Source organism: Dermacentor andersoni, chromosome 3 (genome assembly GCF_023375885.2).
Source record: "Dermacentor andersoni chromosome 3, qqDerAnde1_hic_scaffold, whole genome shotgun sequence".
In the NCBI taxonomy this organism is placed as follows: Eukaryota; Metazoa; Arthropoda; class Arachnida; order Ixodida; family Ixodidae; genus Dermacentor; species Dermacentor andersoni.
Window position 1 is genome coordinate 11043075 of NC_092816.1, and position 15451 is coordinate 11058525.

Here is a 15451-nt window from a genome sequence, read left to right on the forward strand (position 1 = left end):
GTTTTGGGATCATAATGACTTCTGCGTGCTTCCATTCTGCTGGGAGCTCACCTTTTTCCCAGCAGTTATTCAAGTAGTTGAGGAGTCCATTTAGGGCATTGTCTGGGAGGTTTCGTAGGATCTTGTTGGTCACCTTGTCGTTTCCTGGTGATGTGTTTCGGGTCAATTTGGCAAGGGCGGCTTGAAGTTCAGGAGGCGTGAAAGGGCTGTCGAGGGTGAGGTTTGGTTCGCCTTTGTACGGTCGGGGATCGGTAACCTTGGGGGCAGTCTCCGGCAAGTTTACGCTTGATTTCTTCCAGAATTTGTTTCTCAGTTCCTGGATAGGTGTAAATGATTTTTTTGAGGTTATGTCTTTGTTGGGTCTTGGTTTTGATGGTAGCAAGAAGGGCTTGCAGCATCTGCCAGGTCTTCGTGCCGAGTGTGCCTTGAAGTTGGTCGCACAGCTTATACCAGTTCTGACTGCCGAGTTGATCTCCATATTTTTCTGCTTGCTTTGTTATGTGAGCAATCCGTTTCTGCAGTTTGCGGTTAAGTTTCATCTTTTTACACCACCTCAGTACTCCTCTTCTGGCATCCCCAAGATGTTTGGTGAGCCACTCTTCAATATTTTCGATATTTTCTTCTATGTCATGTTCTCGGAAGCCCTTCCAGTCCTGGAAAACTCAGGGAATTTGAAAATGTAAACTTGGTAGACGCCCTGATAACGAAACCTGCCAATAGCGGTTGCGGGCCCAGCCAGCTGCTTGCGATGACGCTGACATTTCAGAGGTGAGAACAAGATATTTCACTGCTTTTGACACAAGGTTGTAAGTTTCCTGCTGCAAGCAGTGAAATAATATTCAGCTTGCATGTTCACAGGAGCCTCATTAACAGACCGGCAACATCTTTTTTACTATATTTAAGAAGTGTTTTGGGGCCCTTATAGAGCTTCTAAATAAAGTAGAAATCTAACACACATCCGATTTTTTAGCAAGACAATGTCGGCCAGTTTTCGAAAGTTAGCTTCGCCGCACGGTTTTCTAAAGTGAATTGAATTTGAATTGAATTCTGGGGTGCCAAAACCACGATTTGATTATGAGGTGCACCGTAGTGGGAGTTTCAGGATTAATTTTGACCACCAGTGGACCTTTAACATGCCCCCAAGGCACGGGACACGTTTTTCATAAAGCGGCTTCGCTGTAGTAGATTTTTGTTAAATGGTGAAGCATACGAACGCCGCAAAGGCAGTTTTGGTTTTGTATCGGATGGCACGGCAAAGGCAATTTTCGACCCAATTTTCTTTAAGGCACATTTTACAATTGGGTAAATACCGTAATCAGACATTGGTCAGCTACGGCTATTGCTTGAAGATTTTCCTAGCTAAATGATTGCAGCACGCTACTGCAAAATGAGACGCAAACGAAGGACAAAAATGACACTGAACTATAGCATCTCGCTTCACAGTAGTGCACTGAAATCATTCAACCTGTACAAATAACTAGCCCCAACTTTAGCAATTTACTAGGGCAGGCAGAAAATAGCCTTTTCGAAAGGAGATGACACATATTGGATGCATTCACTTTCCACTAAGCTTTGCCGAAACAGATTTTAAATATGTACATCACTGCTGCTTGCAGCACATTGCTCGGCGGAATTTTCAGCCGCCCCTACCCATAGGACGTAAATCACCCAATTGACATCAGTAGGGCAAGCTATCAGATTGGCTGCCCAGGGTGCGTCATCGATAATCTTTCCACCTTTATCGTGAACAATTGGTGTTCGTAACAGTTGGAATGTTAGTTAACTTGTTTCTATAAAAAGAAAGTAACAGAAAGAGAATGCACAAGAACAATTTCTCACTACACTTCAGCATTGACCACGAAGGAGGGCAACTTCCAATTGTCCATAGCTCTTTTAATATGAGACATTTCACACAAACTGAGGCGCGAATGATTAACTTTAGCTGCACCCTACGCGTCTACAAAATTTGTCCGAACCGTTTCAGGGGCTCGTTAAAGGGACAGGCAACCGCTCATAACATGAATCGAGATAACCCTGCTGATGGAAAGATTACCCGTTGTAGTGGCTAAAATGAGCCATGTTTTTCTCATTGAACGTGGATTTACATTTTTAATTCTTCACTAGTCGTGAAGAATGACCTTTGGCACCCCACGCGACAAAAACATGAAGGTGCATAAAAGGCCTATAATGTGACCTTCCATTAGCGTACGCAGTTCCTGGTCTTTTTATTGGTATTGAAATGCAGCACTCTTCTCTTATAAGTTTTTTTTGTAACTTGCAACATGCAGACAGGCCTTCGTTTGTACTGAGTAGAAAAGCTTCCGTTTTTGATGAGTTGACTTGGCTCATCTATTGACAGAACGATGACGACAGGGACCAGCCAGTCATGACGTAGGCGTGTACTTGGGGGAAAAACGTGGTACAAATATGAAAGGTCTGTACAACAACACAAACTTATTGTACCAGCTTTTTATATTCAAAAGTGGTTGAAAAGGTCAAAATGTCGGTGGTTAACCACACTTACACTCACTCCTCTGAAAGCAGATCGATGGGGGGCTTTCACAATTTGCGAGCCAGGCTATCGACATCGCTCTCACTTCTCAGCGTTGTTGCTCAGCGTTGTTATTTTTTTAGACTGCTCAGATGGAAAAATTCTGCTTACTGAATATCCACGTGCTTTTGGAAGTAACCGCTGCAGGTGTAAACACTACCGAGGGTGGGCATTGTGTTGTGCCATAAAAAACTAGGCCCTTAAAAATCGGTTGTCAGTCCTTTAACAGATCTGACAATCATCCCAATGCCACAGCTTATGTATGAATTGATTGCACAGGGTAATGCATAATTATAAGCTGAATGGCAGCAGGCATGGAACAGCATAAGCGTCATAAGCTGGCAACCTGTGAAACATTAGAGCCCTCGTTCTTTCTTTAATAATACATTACATACACTTATAACGATACCGGTTTTAACAATATATTGGTTATAACAATGAGAAGCTGCTGCACAGTTGACTTTTGTACGTTTTCCGTGGTCAAATAACCTGCTTATTACAATGCCTTGATGTCACATTATCGGTTATAACGAAGTCTGGCTGCTGGGTGTCTGAGCCGAAAGGTAGTGAAGTGCGAAATCCTTGAAAAGAAGAAAATGAGAAATTCGAGCCGCTGCACGATGGGCCGCTGCTCCAACAGCCGCTGCGCGCTCATTTTCCAGCCATCTCCGCGCAGCTCTCTCCCGTCGCCCTTCCATCCCTCCAAACACGGATGGGCTGCGCCCATAGCTCTACACCGCCCCTCCTTCCGAAACACAAATGGACCGCGCCAGTTGCACCGCAAGCACATTAGGCAGATTGCTCGCATGTTACTCGCTGGCTCAGTGCAGTTCTGCGAACAGCTTAATCGCTCGCATTCATTTTTGTTGGTTGTGTCGAAGCCGTTCCTGGCCACGCGGTTTCTCAACTTCGCTTGACTCGTTGCCGAAACATAAGATGGCTGATCCGCCTGCATATCATCGGCAATGCACGACATGCACGAATGCTGGTGAAAAGAAAGAACACAGCTATAAATTTGGAAAAGTGCTTCTAACCGATGAGACGATCGTCGTGAACGTGCTTGCATTGGATAGCGACGGCGACGACTGCAGTGATGACGTGGTAGGGCAGGTTGCCTCAACATTGTCGTCACAGGAGGCCCGGCATGATTCAGTTCCTTTGGGGCTTTGTTTTCGCAAGGAACCTTCTGCTGCACTACGTGGAGCGCTTGGATGCCTTGGAGAAGGATGTTGGCAAGCTTCGCATGGCTGGTAGACATAGGCTTTTCTCGTGCAAGCCAGTGAGAGGTATGTGGCGAGATGCTTGTGGCGATCTCTCCTCAGCGTTTCTTCTGGATTTTTCAAGCTCACAGACTGCAAGGCAGCCGTCTCGTATTTTTTAAAAGGCCCCTTTTGGCGCCGCCAAAGTGATGTCTTGGCGGTGTTCGCATATCGCTTGCCACCCGTGACACCTCTTTGCAGTTGTTATAGCAGTGCCATTCTTTAACGCCGGCAGCCACGGCTTGTTACATGCGATCGGAGCGCCCAGGAAACAGTTAAACGAGCGAACACAATCAGCAGCCAGGCGGAGGAAGGTGGTGGGGAGGGGCACAGGCCTCCCCACCATTTTCTCACATCAGCTCTGCCATCCCCCTATTTTGATATTTTGATGCAACCCGGTTAAAACAATTATCGGTTATAGCAATGGAATGTTCATGGCACTTGAATATCGTTATAAGTGGGTTTGACTGTACTACATTGTTTTAAGAGACATGCTAAAGGCAAACAATTGTCTGACTGAGCCGTGCCACCCGTACGGTAGCAGCAGTATGGATGTACCGTCAGGATTGCTCCAATACTAATGGTGGCTGGTGACATCATAAGCCCCATAAAATGACACAATAGGCCAAAGGCAGAAAACAATATCCTAACTTTATTTAATGCAAAAATGTGCTTAGTGACAGTCGAGGTGCCAGTGTTACAACGAAAACAAAGAACGTCATCTTGAAACCATTTTGCAAAAACTCTTGTAAAGCTACACACAGGCAAGAAAAGGGGCTTAAAGGTGAAACTTTCAGTCCATTTGCTTCAAATGTATGCTTCTGACAGTAAAGCTGCCAGTTTTTTCACTTATAGGGATAACAGACAATGGAGCAATAAATTACACAGACATGCCCCACTCTCCGGCACAGCGACGTTGCCCCGTTTATATAAAACCAAAGTCAACATTTGTGGAACTACAGCTGAAAACCAGCCCAAGGTCATTTCTTCAAGCTCTATGCTTCTTTTGACGGATGGCAGCTGTCATGCACTATCTTAAGAAATAACTGGACAGTGCTTAGCCCTATTTGTAAAAAAATTCATATGCATTTCACAAATGCACCAAATGCATTGTAGTGGCACTTCCGGTAATATGTAGTGAAAAAAGGTTTAAGTGAATTTTGGACGGTGAACAATACAAACTAACAACTCTATGCCAAGAGTGTAAAGGCTCGAAGTTTTCACATAATGTCGCTGCATAAAGCAAGTAACAACTACGGGGCACAACCTGTGCTTCCTTATAACTCAGCATTGGGTTGCTTTTTCAAAGACGGCCAGGAAGAAGCCCCTGGTGAGCAAATTGTCTGGTCCAAGGCGCACACAGTGGCTGCCCTGTGAACCTAGGCCGCGAAAAGGTAGCTCAGGCAAAGCGTGGGCCAACACAAAACGTTCCTTAGCCCATGCCAGAGCTTCTGCCACCACATCCTCGTTTTCCTGTCTGAGCACAGAGCAGGTCGAATAGACCACACGCCTGCAGTGGGGAAAACGCAGGGCATGTTTTAGCAGCATGCTCTGCACAGAGCTTAGCCGCCGCAGCCGCTCTTTGCCTTCAGCACTTTCAGGGTCCAGGTCTGGGCCTGGTCGGTCACAGAGGCCTGTACCAGAGCACGATGGGTCTACCATGATGAGCTCAGCAGAACTCTGAGGTTCTGTATGCGGGTCAATCTCCAAGAAGTCGGTCTCCTGCACCCAGCAGATGGACTTGAAGCCGCCGTTTTTCACTAGCTGTTGCATTGCTTCTACCCTCTCCCCACTCCTGTCCACAGCCAAGATCCTCCTGAAAAGACAGTGAGCATGAGGCTCAAACCATCAGCTCAGGCATACCAATAGCAACAAATTTAGACACTCTGAAGTACAGTGCAGTCCACTTATAACGATACCACATATAACGATATATCGGTTATAACGATGGGTCGACATGAGAGTGTCATTTTATGCATTAGGTCTATGGGGAAAAAAACCATTTATAACGATAGGTTATTCACCGCATATCGGATATAACGATCAAAATTTTGCAGTCTGGACGGCGTTTTCCGTGCCAAATAATCGTAACGTTTGCGTTGCTTAGTTCCCTGAAACGAACGATGTCGAGACGAGGCGATGTTTACCTCCGTAAGTTCGTATCTGCCGCCATTACCGCGCAGCGCGTCTCGCCCCGCCCGCGCACGAGTAGGCGCAGCCAACGTTGGCGCAGCGCGCCACAAGATGGCGCTAGCTGCTTCATGCGCGTCGGCCACAGTCGCTCCGAAAGAGAGAGAAAGAAAAAAAAAAGAAGCGACAAGCAAAGCGGCGCGGTGGCGCCCGTCCCCAGGCCCCGTACACTCTCAAGTTCAACAAATGGCCACAGAGGGCGAAAAAATCGACCGCGCGCTGCTGCTAACAAAACCAGCATAGTAATATCACTTCGGGATGCTTACGTTAGTTTGAACATTTTCCGCTGGAGGCGCCGTAATAAGCGCAATTTTTTTTGCAAACTTTCTCCTACAATTACCGAAGCACGTTTATTACACAAAAAAGAGGGCGAAATTATCATTGCTAATTTAATATTGTATTCTTTGTAAGTAAGTTCATTGTTTCTTTGTCATTATAAACGCAAATAGCGTTCAGCATCATCGATGTTTCACGTGACCTCTGGCCTGGATTTAAAATTTTTACCGGTATTTTCGAGTGCGTGGCGGCACGGATTCATTCGTTCGTGCGCTCAGGTTGGTTGCTTCGTTTTCGCTAAAACTAGTTTATTGCGCTTCGATGTCACGCGTTATTTAACCTGGGGTGAAGTGACGTGTTTGCAAGCGGACATGTAAGCCCGAAAGTTGGGTATCGGTCGTGAGCCATTCGGAACACGTCTGCATCGAAACGGGAGCTGGATTCTGGTGCGGCTGACAACGGCAATAACGGTGAGTCGTTTAACACCGCTGCTTGAATCGTTATATAATATTCGTCTCATTAACTTACAGGCGGAGACAAGTTAACGAACTAGATCCTGCACAGCATATGGCAGTCGGGATCCTCCGTTGCTGTTTCTAAATAAACCGTTACTTGCGAGGCTGTCGTTATACACACACAATCGGGAAAGAAAGAGCGATATCGGAACGCGCGCCTCATTTTTCATCTTATTGTAGCCGTGGCCATAGGTGACTGGGTAGCCTTAACAATATACATATAAAACTTATTTTCGAGTCCGCCGGCAATTTTTTTCGTCCACAAAATCGAATAATCCTTTGGTAAAATGATGTGAAAGTACAGAATTTCATGTATTAAACAGTTGCAAGCGTGATAATTCACTCATATTTCGTACTTGTTGGTTCCAAATGTTCTTGCTGTTCAGTTTGGTTTACCGTAGGGCATTTTTGCAGTAGTGCAGCAGTGCATCACGTTCGTGCAGAAAAATAATGCATCAGTTCTAATAGCTTCATGACTTTCATGTATTTGCTTGTGGAACCAGCAGTGTGATCTCTTCCAGTGTATAAATGAACGCACAAATGTTTTCATTTGTGATATTAATAATACTTAAAACTGTTTACATGCATTGTATAGTTAGGCAGGCATAAATTTATGGACAATAGCAATATTTATTTAACGTGCTGTTTAAGCGCCCTAGAACAGACAGGGTATATTTGCATGTGTTCTGTAGTCGCAAACCATTACAATATATATGTCACACCTTTTTGCATTTCATATTGCAAAATTGTGCTTTTTTCAATTTCTGATTCAGTCAAAATTTCTGTTCCAGACATGCAGTAATGAGGATGGCACCAGCATAAAGCAACACGCTCCACACTCTAAACAGAAGCTGCTGCCTACTACAACAAGGCCATTGTGTGGACATTGGCTGCTACTACAAGGTAAACAACATGTGGTTCAGAAATAAGTATGCCTGATATATGCTGTATTGTCTTGCTAGTCTTGAAATACAAGTCATTTGTTTGCAGCAGAAATGAATGTTTGCTCATGTTTATGGTTCAGTATAATTGGTTCGAACATAAAAGAAAACACACATGACTTTGGCTAATCTGTGCTGTATCTCATGTGTCACCGTTCTGCCCCAACAGAGTCCATGCCAAGCATACCTTGGTCATCACAGGAGCTCCTATCCACACCAACAGAAAGGGGCTGGAGCTGAATTTGCAAGGCTTTTATACCACGAACAAAGAAGCGCATGCAGAAGAATTTACATGAGATATCAAGTCTGCAGAGCACTGTGTCAAGACTGAAAAGAGCTTCAGCCACCATTCCACCAGCGCGGACAAATTGGCTGAGTCATCCAGGTAACTCAAAAAGGACTTTATGGAAATTCTTCGTCTTCAGATGCGCCTGCAACTTCTGATCAAGCACGGATGATGCTGGCCAAAAGAGTTCCATTAGTTTGCCCTTAATCAGCTTCCTGGCCATGTCAATTCCATTTGTGCCAAGTGTAATTTTTTTTCTATAAATGCAAGCTTTTTCATTGCCCATTCTCGTTAGAGATCATTCATCCTCATCCAAACATAAAGGTCAACCGATTCTTCGCTGATACTTAATACCAGTCACTGTCTAGTAGCATAACATATCTGTAGCAGTACCTTTTAGTGCATGTTGTCATGCACAATTCCTCTCCTGAAATAGCTGATGCAACATCGACATGTTTCTTGCATTAACCTACGCACTGTTTGCTATGCACCATTTTACTTTTCTTGATGTTTTTGGCCTTCAATGCTTGCAGAGCAGGGTGGCTTCTCTCTTGAATGCAAGCTTTCTCATTTTCCATATTCCTAGTCTTGTTGATGGTTGCTCTTCTTCCTCGATAGCCTGGGTCTTTGCGCAAGCTACACTGAATGATAGATTGCAGAATCTGGTTTTGCTGCCCCACTTGGTTGTGGTCGCCGTGTTACATTTCTCGGATGTGGGGGCCTGCTCAGTTACATTGGTAAGCAGTCTCTCGAGGTAAGCATTTGCTCCTGCAGTCCGCACAGCGACATAGACTCCCAGTGTACACACACCATAACTGGTGCTCCCCGTTCATTTTTTCCTGCTGCAGCCATGGGCAAATTGTGCTTGTGGCCTACCTTGGCCATGATTTGCTCAAAACTGAGACCAGCATATGTGCTTACATGGTTCAAAGTGTATGAAGTTGATAGCCGTACGGGGGGAAATGCCTGCGAAAATGGCTGCCAAAGGTGATGCCCACGAAAGCGACTTGTCCATATTGAGACAAAGTGGAACGCCAAATGTGAGCCACACATTAGTGGCCCTCGACAGAAAAGAAACATGCAGGTTGGAAAGGAGTCAACGCTAAAATGCCGGATAGTCCATTTCGCTGTGTTGGTTGTGGCAGCAAATGCCTGCATCACCTGATTTCTTCGCAATGGAAGTTGCTCATCTTCAACGGCTACTGTCGTTTCAAACAGGTGCGACGCTCTGTCCAATCTGTTTGTACTGCTGTTTGTCGCTCGTTACCAGACCAGCACATGTGACGAAGGCAAGCATTATGCCTGTAAGTAGGCGGCTGAATGAATCCTAAGAGACCCGTGTATGTGAATGCTCACTGTTGCCATATGGTTTGTAGCCAATGTATAATGTATTCTCTGAACACTATGTTATGAATGATTGCCGTTTATTTTTGCTGTTATCTCACTTGGTTACGGTCGCCGTATTATGCTTATTGGATGTGGGGGCCTGGTCAGTTGCATTGGAAAACAGTCTCTCGAGGTAAGCATTTGCTCCTGCAGTCCGCACAGTGACATAGACTCCCAATTTACACACCATGATTCGTGCTCCCCGTTCAGCCTTTCCTGCTGCAGCCATGTGCAAATTGTGCCTGCGGTCTTTCTCAGTCGCAATTAAGCACGAACGGAGACAAGCATACGTGCTTACATGGTCCAACGTGTTTGAAGTTCATAGCCACATGGGTGGAAAGGCCCGCATAAATGGCTGCCAAAGGTGATGCCCACGAAAGCGACTTGTCCATATTGAGACAAAGTGGGACGCCAAATGTGAGCCACACATTAGTGGCCCTCGACAGAAAAGAAACATGCAGGTTGGAAAGGAGTTAACGCTAAAATGGCGGATAGTCCATTTCGCTGTGTTGGTTGTGGCAGCAGATGCCTGCATCACCCGATTTCTTCGCAATGGAAGTTGCTCATCTTCAACGGCAACTGTCGGTTCAAACAGGTGCGACGCTCTGTCCAATCTGTTTGTACTGCTGTTTGTCGCTCGTTACCAGACCACCACATGCGACGAAGGCAAGCATTATGCCTGTAAGTAGGCGGCTGAATGTATCCTAAGAGACCCGTCTATGTGAATGCTCACTGTTGCCATATGGTTTGTAGCCAATGTATAACGTATTCTCTGAACACTATGTGGTGAATGATTGCCGTTTATTTTTGCTGTTATCTCACTTGGTTACGGTCGCTGTGTTATGCTTATCGGATGTGGCGGCCTGGTCAGTTGCACTGGAAAGCAGTTTCTCGAAGTAAGCATTTGCTCCTGCAATCTGCACAGCGACATATTTAGACTCCCAATTTACACACCGTGATTCGTGCTCCCCGTTCACGTTCAGCCTTTCCTGCTGCAGCCATGGGCAAATTGTGCCTGTTGCCTTTCTCGGCCGCGATTAAGCACGAACGGAGAGCGGCATACGTGCTTACATGGTCCGACGTGTGTGAAGTTGGGTGCAAAGGCCCGCAAAAGTGGCTGATGAAGGTGATGCCCACGAAAGCGACTTGTCCATATTGAGACAATGTGGGACACCAAGTGCGAGCCACACATTAGCGGCCTCCGAAAGAAAAGTAACGTGCATGTTGGAAAGGAGTTAAGGTTAAAATGCCGGGTAGTCCATGTCGCTGTGTTGGCTGCGGCAGCAGATGCCTGGTTCACCCGATTGTTTCGCAGTGCAAGTTGCTCATCTTTAACGGCGACTGCCGCTGCAAACAGGCGGGACACTGACCAATCTGCATGAGCCGCTGGTTGTCGCTCGTTACTAGACCGCCATGTGTGACGACGACGGTGAGCCGTTTACGAGCTCGCGTCAAAGATTCCAGTGTATCTCGACATACAAATTTTATTTGTGCTATTGCACGAGAATGTACATACACTGCTTGTCTTCTGCCAATAAAGTCGCACGTTCTGTTCACTCACTTGTGGCTTGTTTGTATGGGCGTCAGTAGAGGCTCTTTGGTCTCCTGGCAATTAGAACGCACCGGCTACGCGGCAGCCGAGGCGAGTACGGCGCGTACGAGCGGATACAAGCGAGCGTACACGACCGGCAAAAAGCGGCCATATTGAATGATGCTCTAAAAAAAAAAATGCGCATTTCCGCTTCCTGTTTTAGCAGCGTCATCTGGCGTCCACCTAGGTAAGTTCCATGCGCTGCCGCTGCTTATTTTCGAACCACTGCGGAAGGTACAGTTTCCCTTCTCTAAAGTTGTTCTTTATTCTATGCCGTCCCGCGTCTCTCTCGCGATAGCAGGCTGACGCCACCGAAGCAGCGTGCAACCAACGGTTCAACCCAGTTCGAAGATGGCGCCGACAAAGCGCAAAGCTGTGTCGCTTGACACGAAGATGGATATTTTGCAGGACTCTCGATGCGGCTTCAAGGTGAGCGCCCTCGTGAAGAAGTATGAGCTCGTCCAGTTAACGATATCAACCATCTTGAAAACCGGGAGCACCGCGATTGTGAAGGCAGGAGCTATCAGCGGCCATTCCGATCAGCGGAAAAGGGGTTAGAGACCCCTTGTACGCCGATGTTGAAGAGGCGCTTTACCAGTGGTTCATCACCAATGGCTTAAAGAAGGCGGGCTTTCTGCGTAAGGACGAACTTCCCCAACCCGCTGAGACCGACCCGGTGGAAGTCGTTGACATAACCGAGCTCTGGGAGCTCGTTCCTACTGGTGACACAGGTGGTGTGTCGAAGGAGGAGCTTTTGACTGCAGACAGTGCTGCCTCGTTTTGCGATGAGGTCACCAACGAGGCGATCGCCGAAGATGTGCTGTCTCGACAGACGCAAAGTTGTGCGACGGTGGCGACGGCATCAGCGACAGTGACAACGAGATCGACAGTGGCTCCTTGACCTCGACCACGATGTCCACGCAAAGTGCACTGTCGTCGATCGACTCCTTAATTGATTTTATGCATGCTAAAGGATTGCCGCCAGTGTTCGCGCAGCAGCTGGAATCCATGCACACCGCGGTTGTGAAGCTGAAGCTGCCGCAAAAGCAAGTGCAGATTTCGGACTATTTCGGCGCGCCTAATCCTTGACACGGTCATTGGCGCTAGAAATAAAGTTTGTTTTTCACGGCCTACTGTATACATCATCTATTCTTTAGAGCAAGGAGCGAATTCGAGTTCAGAGCTGCAAAGGTAAAGAGCGCAAACGCGTTGAAAAAAAATTTTTTTTTTTGATAACTGCAGTCCAGATATAGCGATCATCGGTTATAACGATCATATTTTTCGTCTTTATCGATATCGTTATAAGTGGACTGCACTGTACTATTTTCAACAGTTTTGGAAGGACCAGAACAATGCATATCACGAAAAAGAACAACAGACATTCAACTGTGAGGTTTTTTCTTTCGAGGAAACCGTATGGGTTTCCTTTGTAGCAATTTGCTATGTTTGGGTCGATGTATAATTTTCCCTTTTATAACTAATTCTCTCCACCTTGTGGGTTTCCGCAGAACAATTACATCAAACAGACCGAGTTCAGAAAGAAAGAAGATAAACACAATTTAGCTCTGAGGCTGCCAATTCATGATAGAAATTAAAGCATATTTAGGTGAGCTGTTATAATTTAGAGCTCAGTGGTATTATGGGCCAGCAGGTGAGTGGAGACACCACTGCGCATGTGTGGTACGCTGAGGCGGCTAGCATATTTACGGAGCAGGCCGCTCGCTCACTGGTATCCTCTCCCCAGTGGAGTGTGCACACAGAGCAGCGTTTTTGTGAAGCAAACATGGTGACCACCCGCACAAACAGCAGCATGCCGTTGGCGTCATGTTAAAATGTGGCGCTGGCTCACCTGCAGGCTACAAAGCCTCGGAGGTGTTTCACCACCGAAGAGGACCTCTGTATCCTGCGAGAGGATTCAGCAATAAAGCCATTTGGCAACAATTTGAAGTGGACGACCGCAATCGAGTACCTGAAGCGAGCGTACTGTTTTTTTCATGGTAACTCTAACCTTGTTCGACAGGTGGTGCAGCAAAGTGCTCTGCTCGACTGAGCGAGGGATCGCTGAGCTAAAGCTCTTCCTTTCATCTTCCATATTTACATTACGTACAAGAATGATGCAGAAATACAGAAGATAAGAAGTTCATGATAAGAAGATCAGAAGTTTTGGCTCCCAATCTATTTTCCAAGTGTCCGTCTCCTCTTTTTAACCTTTCCGTCAACCTGGTCCCGTTGCCTTCCCCCAATCCATCATAAGAAGATGGATGACATGTCATGCCAATCCATAGGTTGATCCAAAACACATGCACATCACTGTGCATGAACAGGGATAAGGGAAAGCACAATGACCCTGTCTCCAGCACAGACATGGCACTTTGGGCTGATGTCAGGTGATGTGAAGGAATGTCTCCCTCTTTGCAGAGCCCCTGTTGGCATAGGAGGTGGTTCTGACTAGGTCACATTGGCTCGTTCACCATTGTCACATCCTCCGTGAGCAACTGGTTTTGTGGGTTAAATGGCCTATCACAACAGCGGTGATAGCTCTGAATGCGGCATGTGACAGCCCGTGAGGAGATTTGCTGGTGCAGGAATAGGAAACTGAGTGTATGACAGTGTTTCTACATGATAAGTGCAGGCAAGTACTGCTGGGAAGCTGCTGTGGCGAGCAACTACTGTACTCAATCGCTTGCACCTCGCACATTTTCTTGTTTGCATAGGATCTAGTTGCCGGAAAATGCATCATACGATCGCATTTGGCAATGTATGGAATGTTGGTGCTGAAAATTTGTGTTTTCTGGGAATGTAACAACCAGGAAAAAAAAAAGTGTAACTGTATTGGGTTGTTTTTGTGTTCTCAATTGTGAATGTGGGCGCTGGGAAATTGTACGACAATGGATCGTATCAACGAGGTTCTACTGCATTAGTTGCTTTTTCAAATTATGTGGGAATATATTCATTGAAAGGGATCACACTTACTCCAATTTAATCTCAGTTTTAAGAAAAGGTGTAGTGGGGCCCCTTTTTGGCTGCTATTTGTCATGCAGAGCTTTGACTATTGACTACATGCACCCTCCCCTTTCCTGAAATATGGCACATAACAGAGGACAAAATTCAGTTATGAGAGTGAAAGGTTCCAGGTTCTCACCCTGTGTTATTCATAAGCGCTGCTGCATACGAGGTCTTCATGCCTGGGGCTGCACAGGCATCCAGTAGTACTGCACCTGGCTGGGGATCCAAGGCAATCACTGCCATACCCGACGCCTGCAAAAGCATCACAGGTGAATGAGTTCCTTTTAATTTGCAGCGTACAATAATTGAAGCAACCATGCAGGCAGAATGGTCTATGTCGCTGTTAGCCAAAGGTAAAAATCCTATCTTAGTGCTACAGTACATGATGAGGCAGTCGCATAGCTTTGTTCAAAAAGAGGAAGTGGTTGTTCTTGCTGGCAACTCATAATATACAAGGGGCTACACAACATGCCTGCACTTCACATACACTGACACCAGCTTTCAAGGAACGCCCACATCTTTAGATCCCCAGTGTAAAGATACAGCTAAGGGTACTGCAGTAAATGTTTGCACTCTAGCGGTTACATAATTTGGTTTGTAGTTTGGAAATGAAAGCCACATACATATTGTTACAATGGGGTGCGTTTATTTAAAGAATTGATGAAAAGGGGCCGCGCCAGCACCGAGCCGCTGCAAAGACAATCGCACTTAGTTTCTCCTCTTCCTCCGTTCTTCCTGTAGCTTTAGTGTAATACTCCTCCCTTCACAGACAAAGCCCGCTGGGCGAGTAACTGTTACATCCACTTGGAGCCACGGGGATGACAGAGTTTCAGGCGAGCGACATGAACAAGCTGCACCTTCTTAGACCGATAGTCATTAGAAACGAGACGACCAATCGAACAGGTCACATCACTTAGGCAATTGGTGATGACGAAAGGCCCGGTGTAACGAGCCAGAAACTTCTGGCACAGGCTGCGCTTGCAAAGTGGTGTCCAAACACATACTATGTCCCCGTTGTCGTACGACACATTCTTATGGCGGGAATTGTAGCTAATCTTGGAGCGGTCCTGGGATGCCAACGTACGGAGCTAAGCTATGCGGCGTGCTTCCTCAGCGCGGCAGAGAGTCTGGGCAATAGAAGAGTCCGCATGAGGAGTAAAAGGTAAAATGGTGTCAAGGAAGCTACGGGGTGGTCTGACATAAAGAAGATAGAAAGGACTGTAGCCGGTAGTTTCATGCTTTGCAGTGTTGTAGGCGTATGTGATAAATGGCAAGATATCATCCCAATTTTTGTGCCTAGAATCAACATACATCGAAAGCATGTTGGTCAAAGTTCTGTTAGTGAGCTCGACGAGACCATTTGTCTGTTAGTGATACGGAGTTCGCGTGGCGAAACAGGCAAGCACATAGATGCAACAGCTCTTCGACTACGTCGGCCACGAACCGGCGA

At 46.3% G+C, this 15451-nt stretch overlaps 1 protein-coding gene and 1 long non-coding RNA gene across 3 annotated transcripts in view; one reads left to right on the forward strand and one right to left on the reverse strand.

The window, feature by feature from the left end:
• Positions 1–4441: 4441 nt before the first annotated feature.
• Nsun5 (Nop2/Sun-like domain containing protein 5) overlaps positions 4442–15451 on the reverse strand; it is a 41759-nt gene continuing 30749 nt past the window's right edge. The window contains exons 4-6 of one of the 2 annotated variants that reach the window (XM_055065636.2): positions 14138–14253; positions 12845–12898; positions 4442–5626 (exon numbers count right to left, since the gene is read on the reverse strand). In XM_055065636.2, the coding sequence (XP_054921611.1) occupies positions 5095–5626; positions 12845–12898; positions 14138–14253 (702 nt within the window). In that variant the 3' untranslated portion in view covers positions 4442–5094. The remainder of the gene's footprint in view (positions 5627–12844; positions 12899–14137; positions 14254–15451) is intronic. The other variant, XM_050169759.3, reaches the window with a different exon arrangement.
• LOC129382147 (uncharacterized) lies at positions 6532–7988 on the forward strand. Its single transcript, XR_008610232.1, has 3 exons — positions 6532–6746; positions 7583–7694; positions 7902–7988. It is a non-coding gene; the product is annotated as an uncharacterized lncRNA (long non-coding RNA).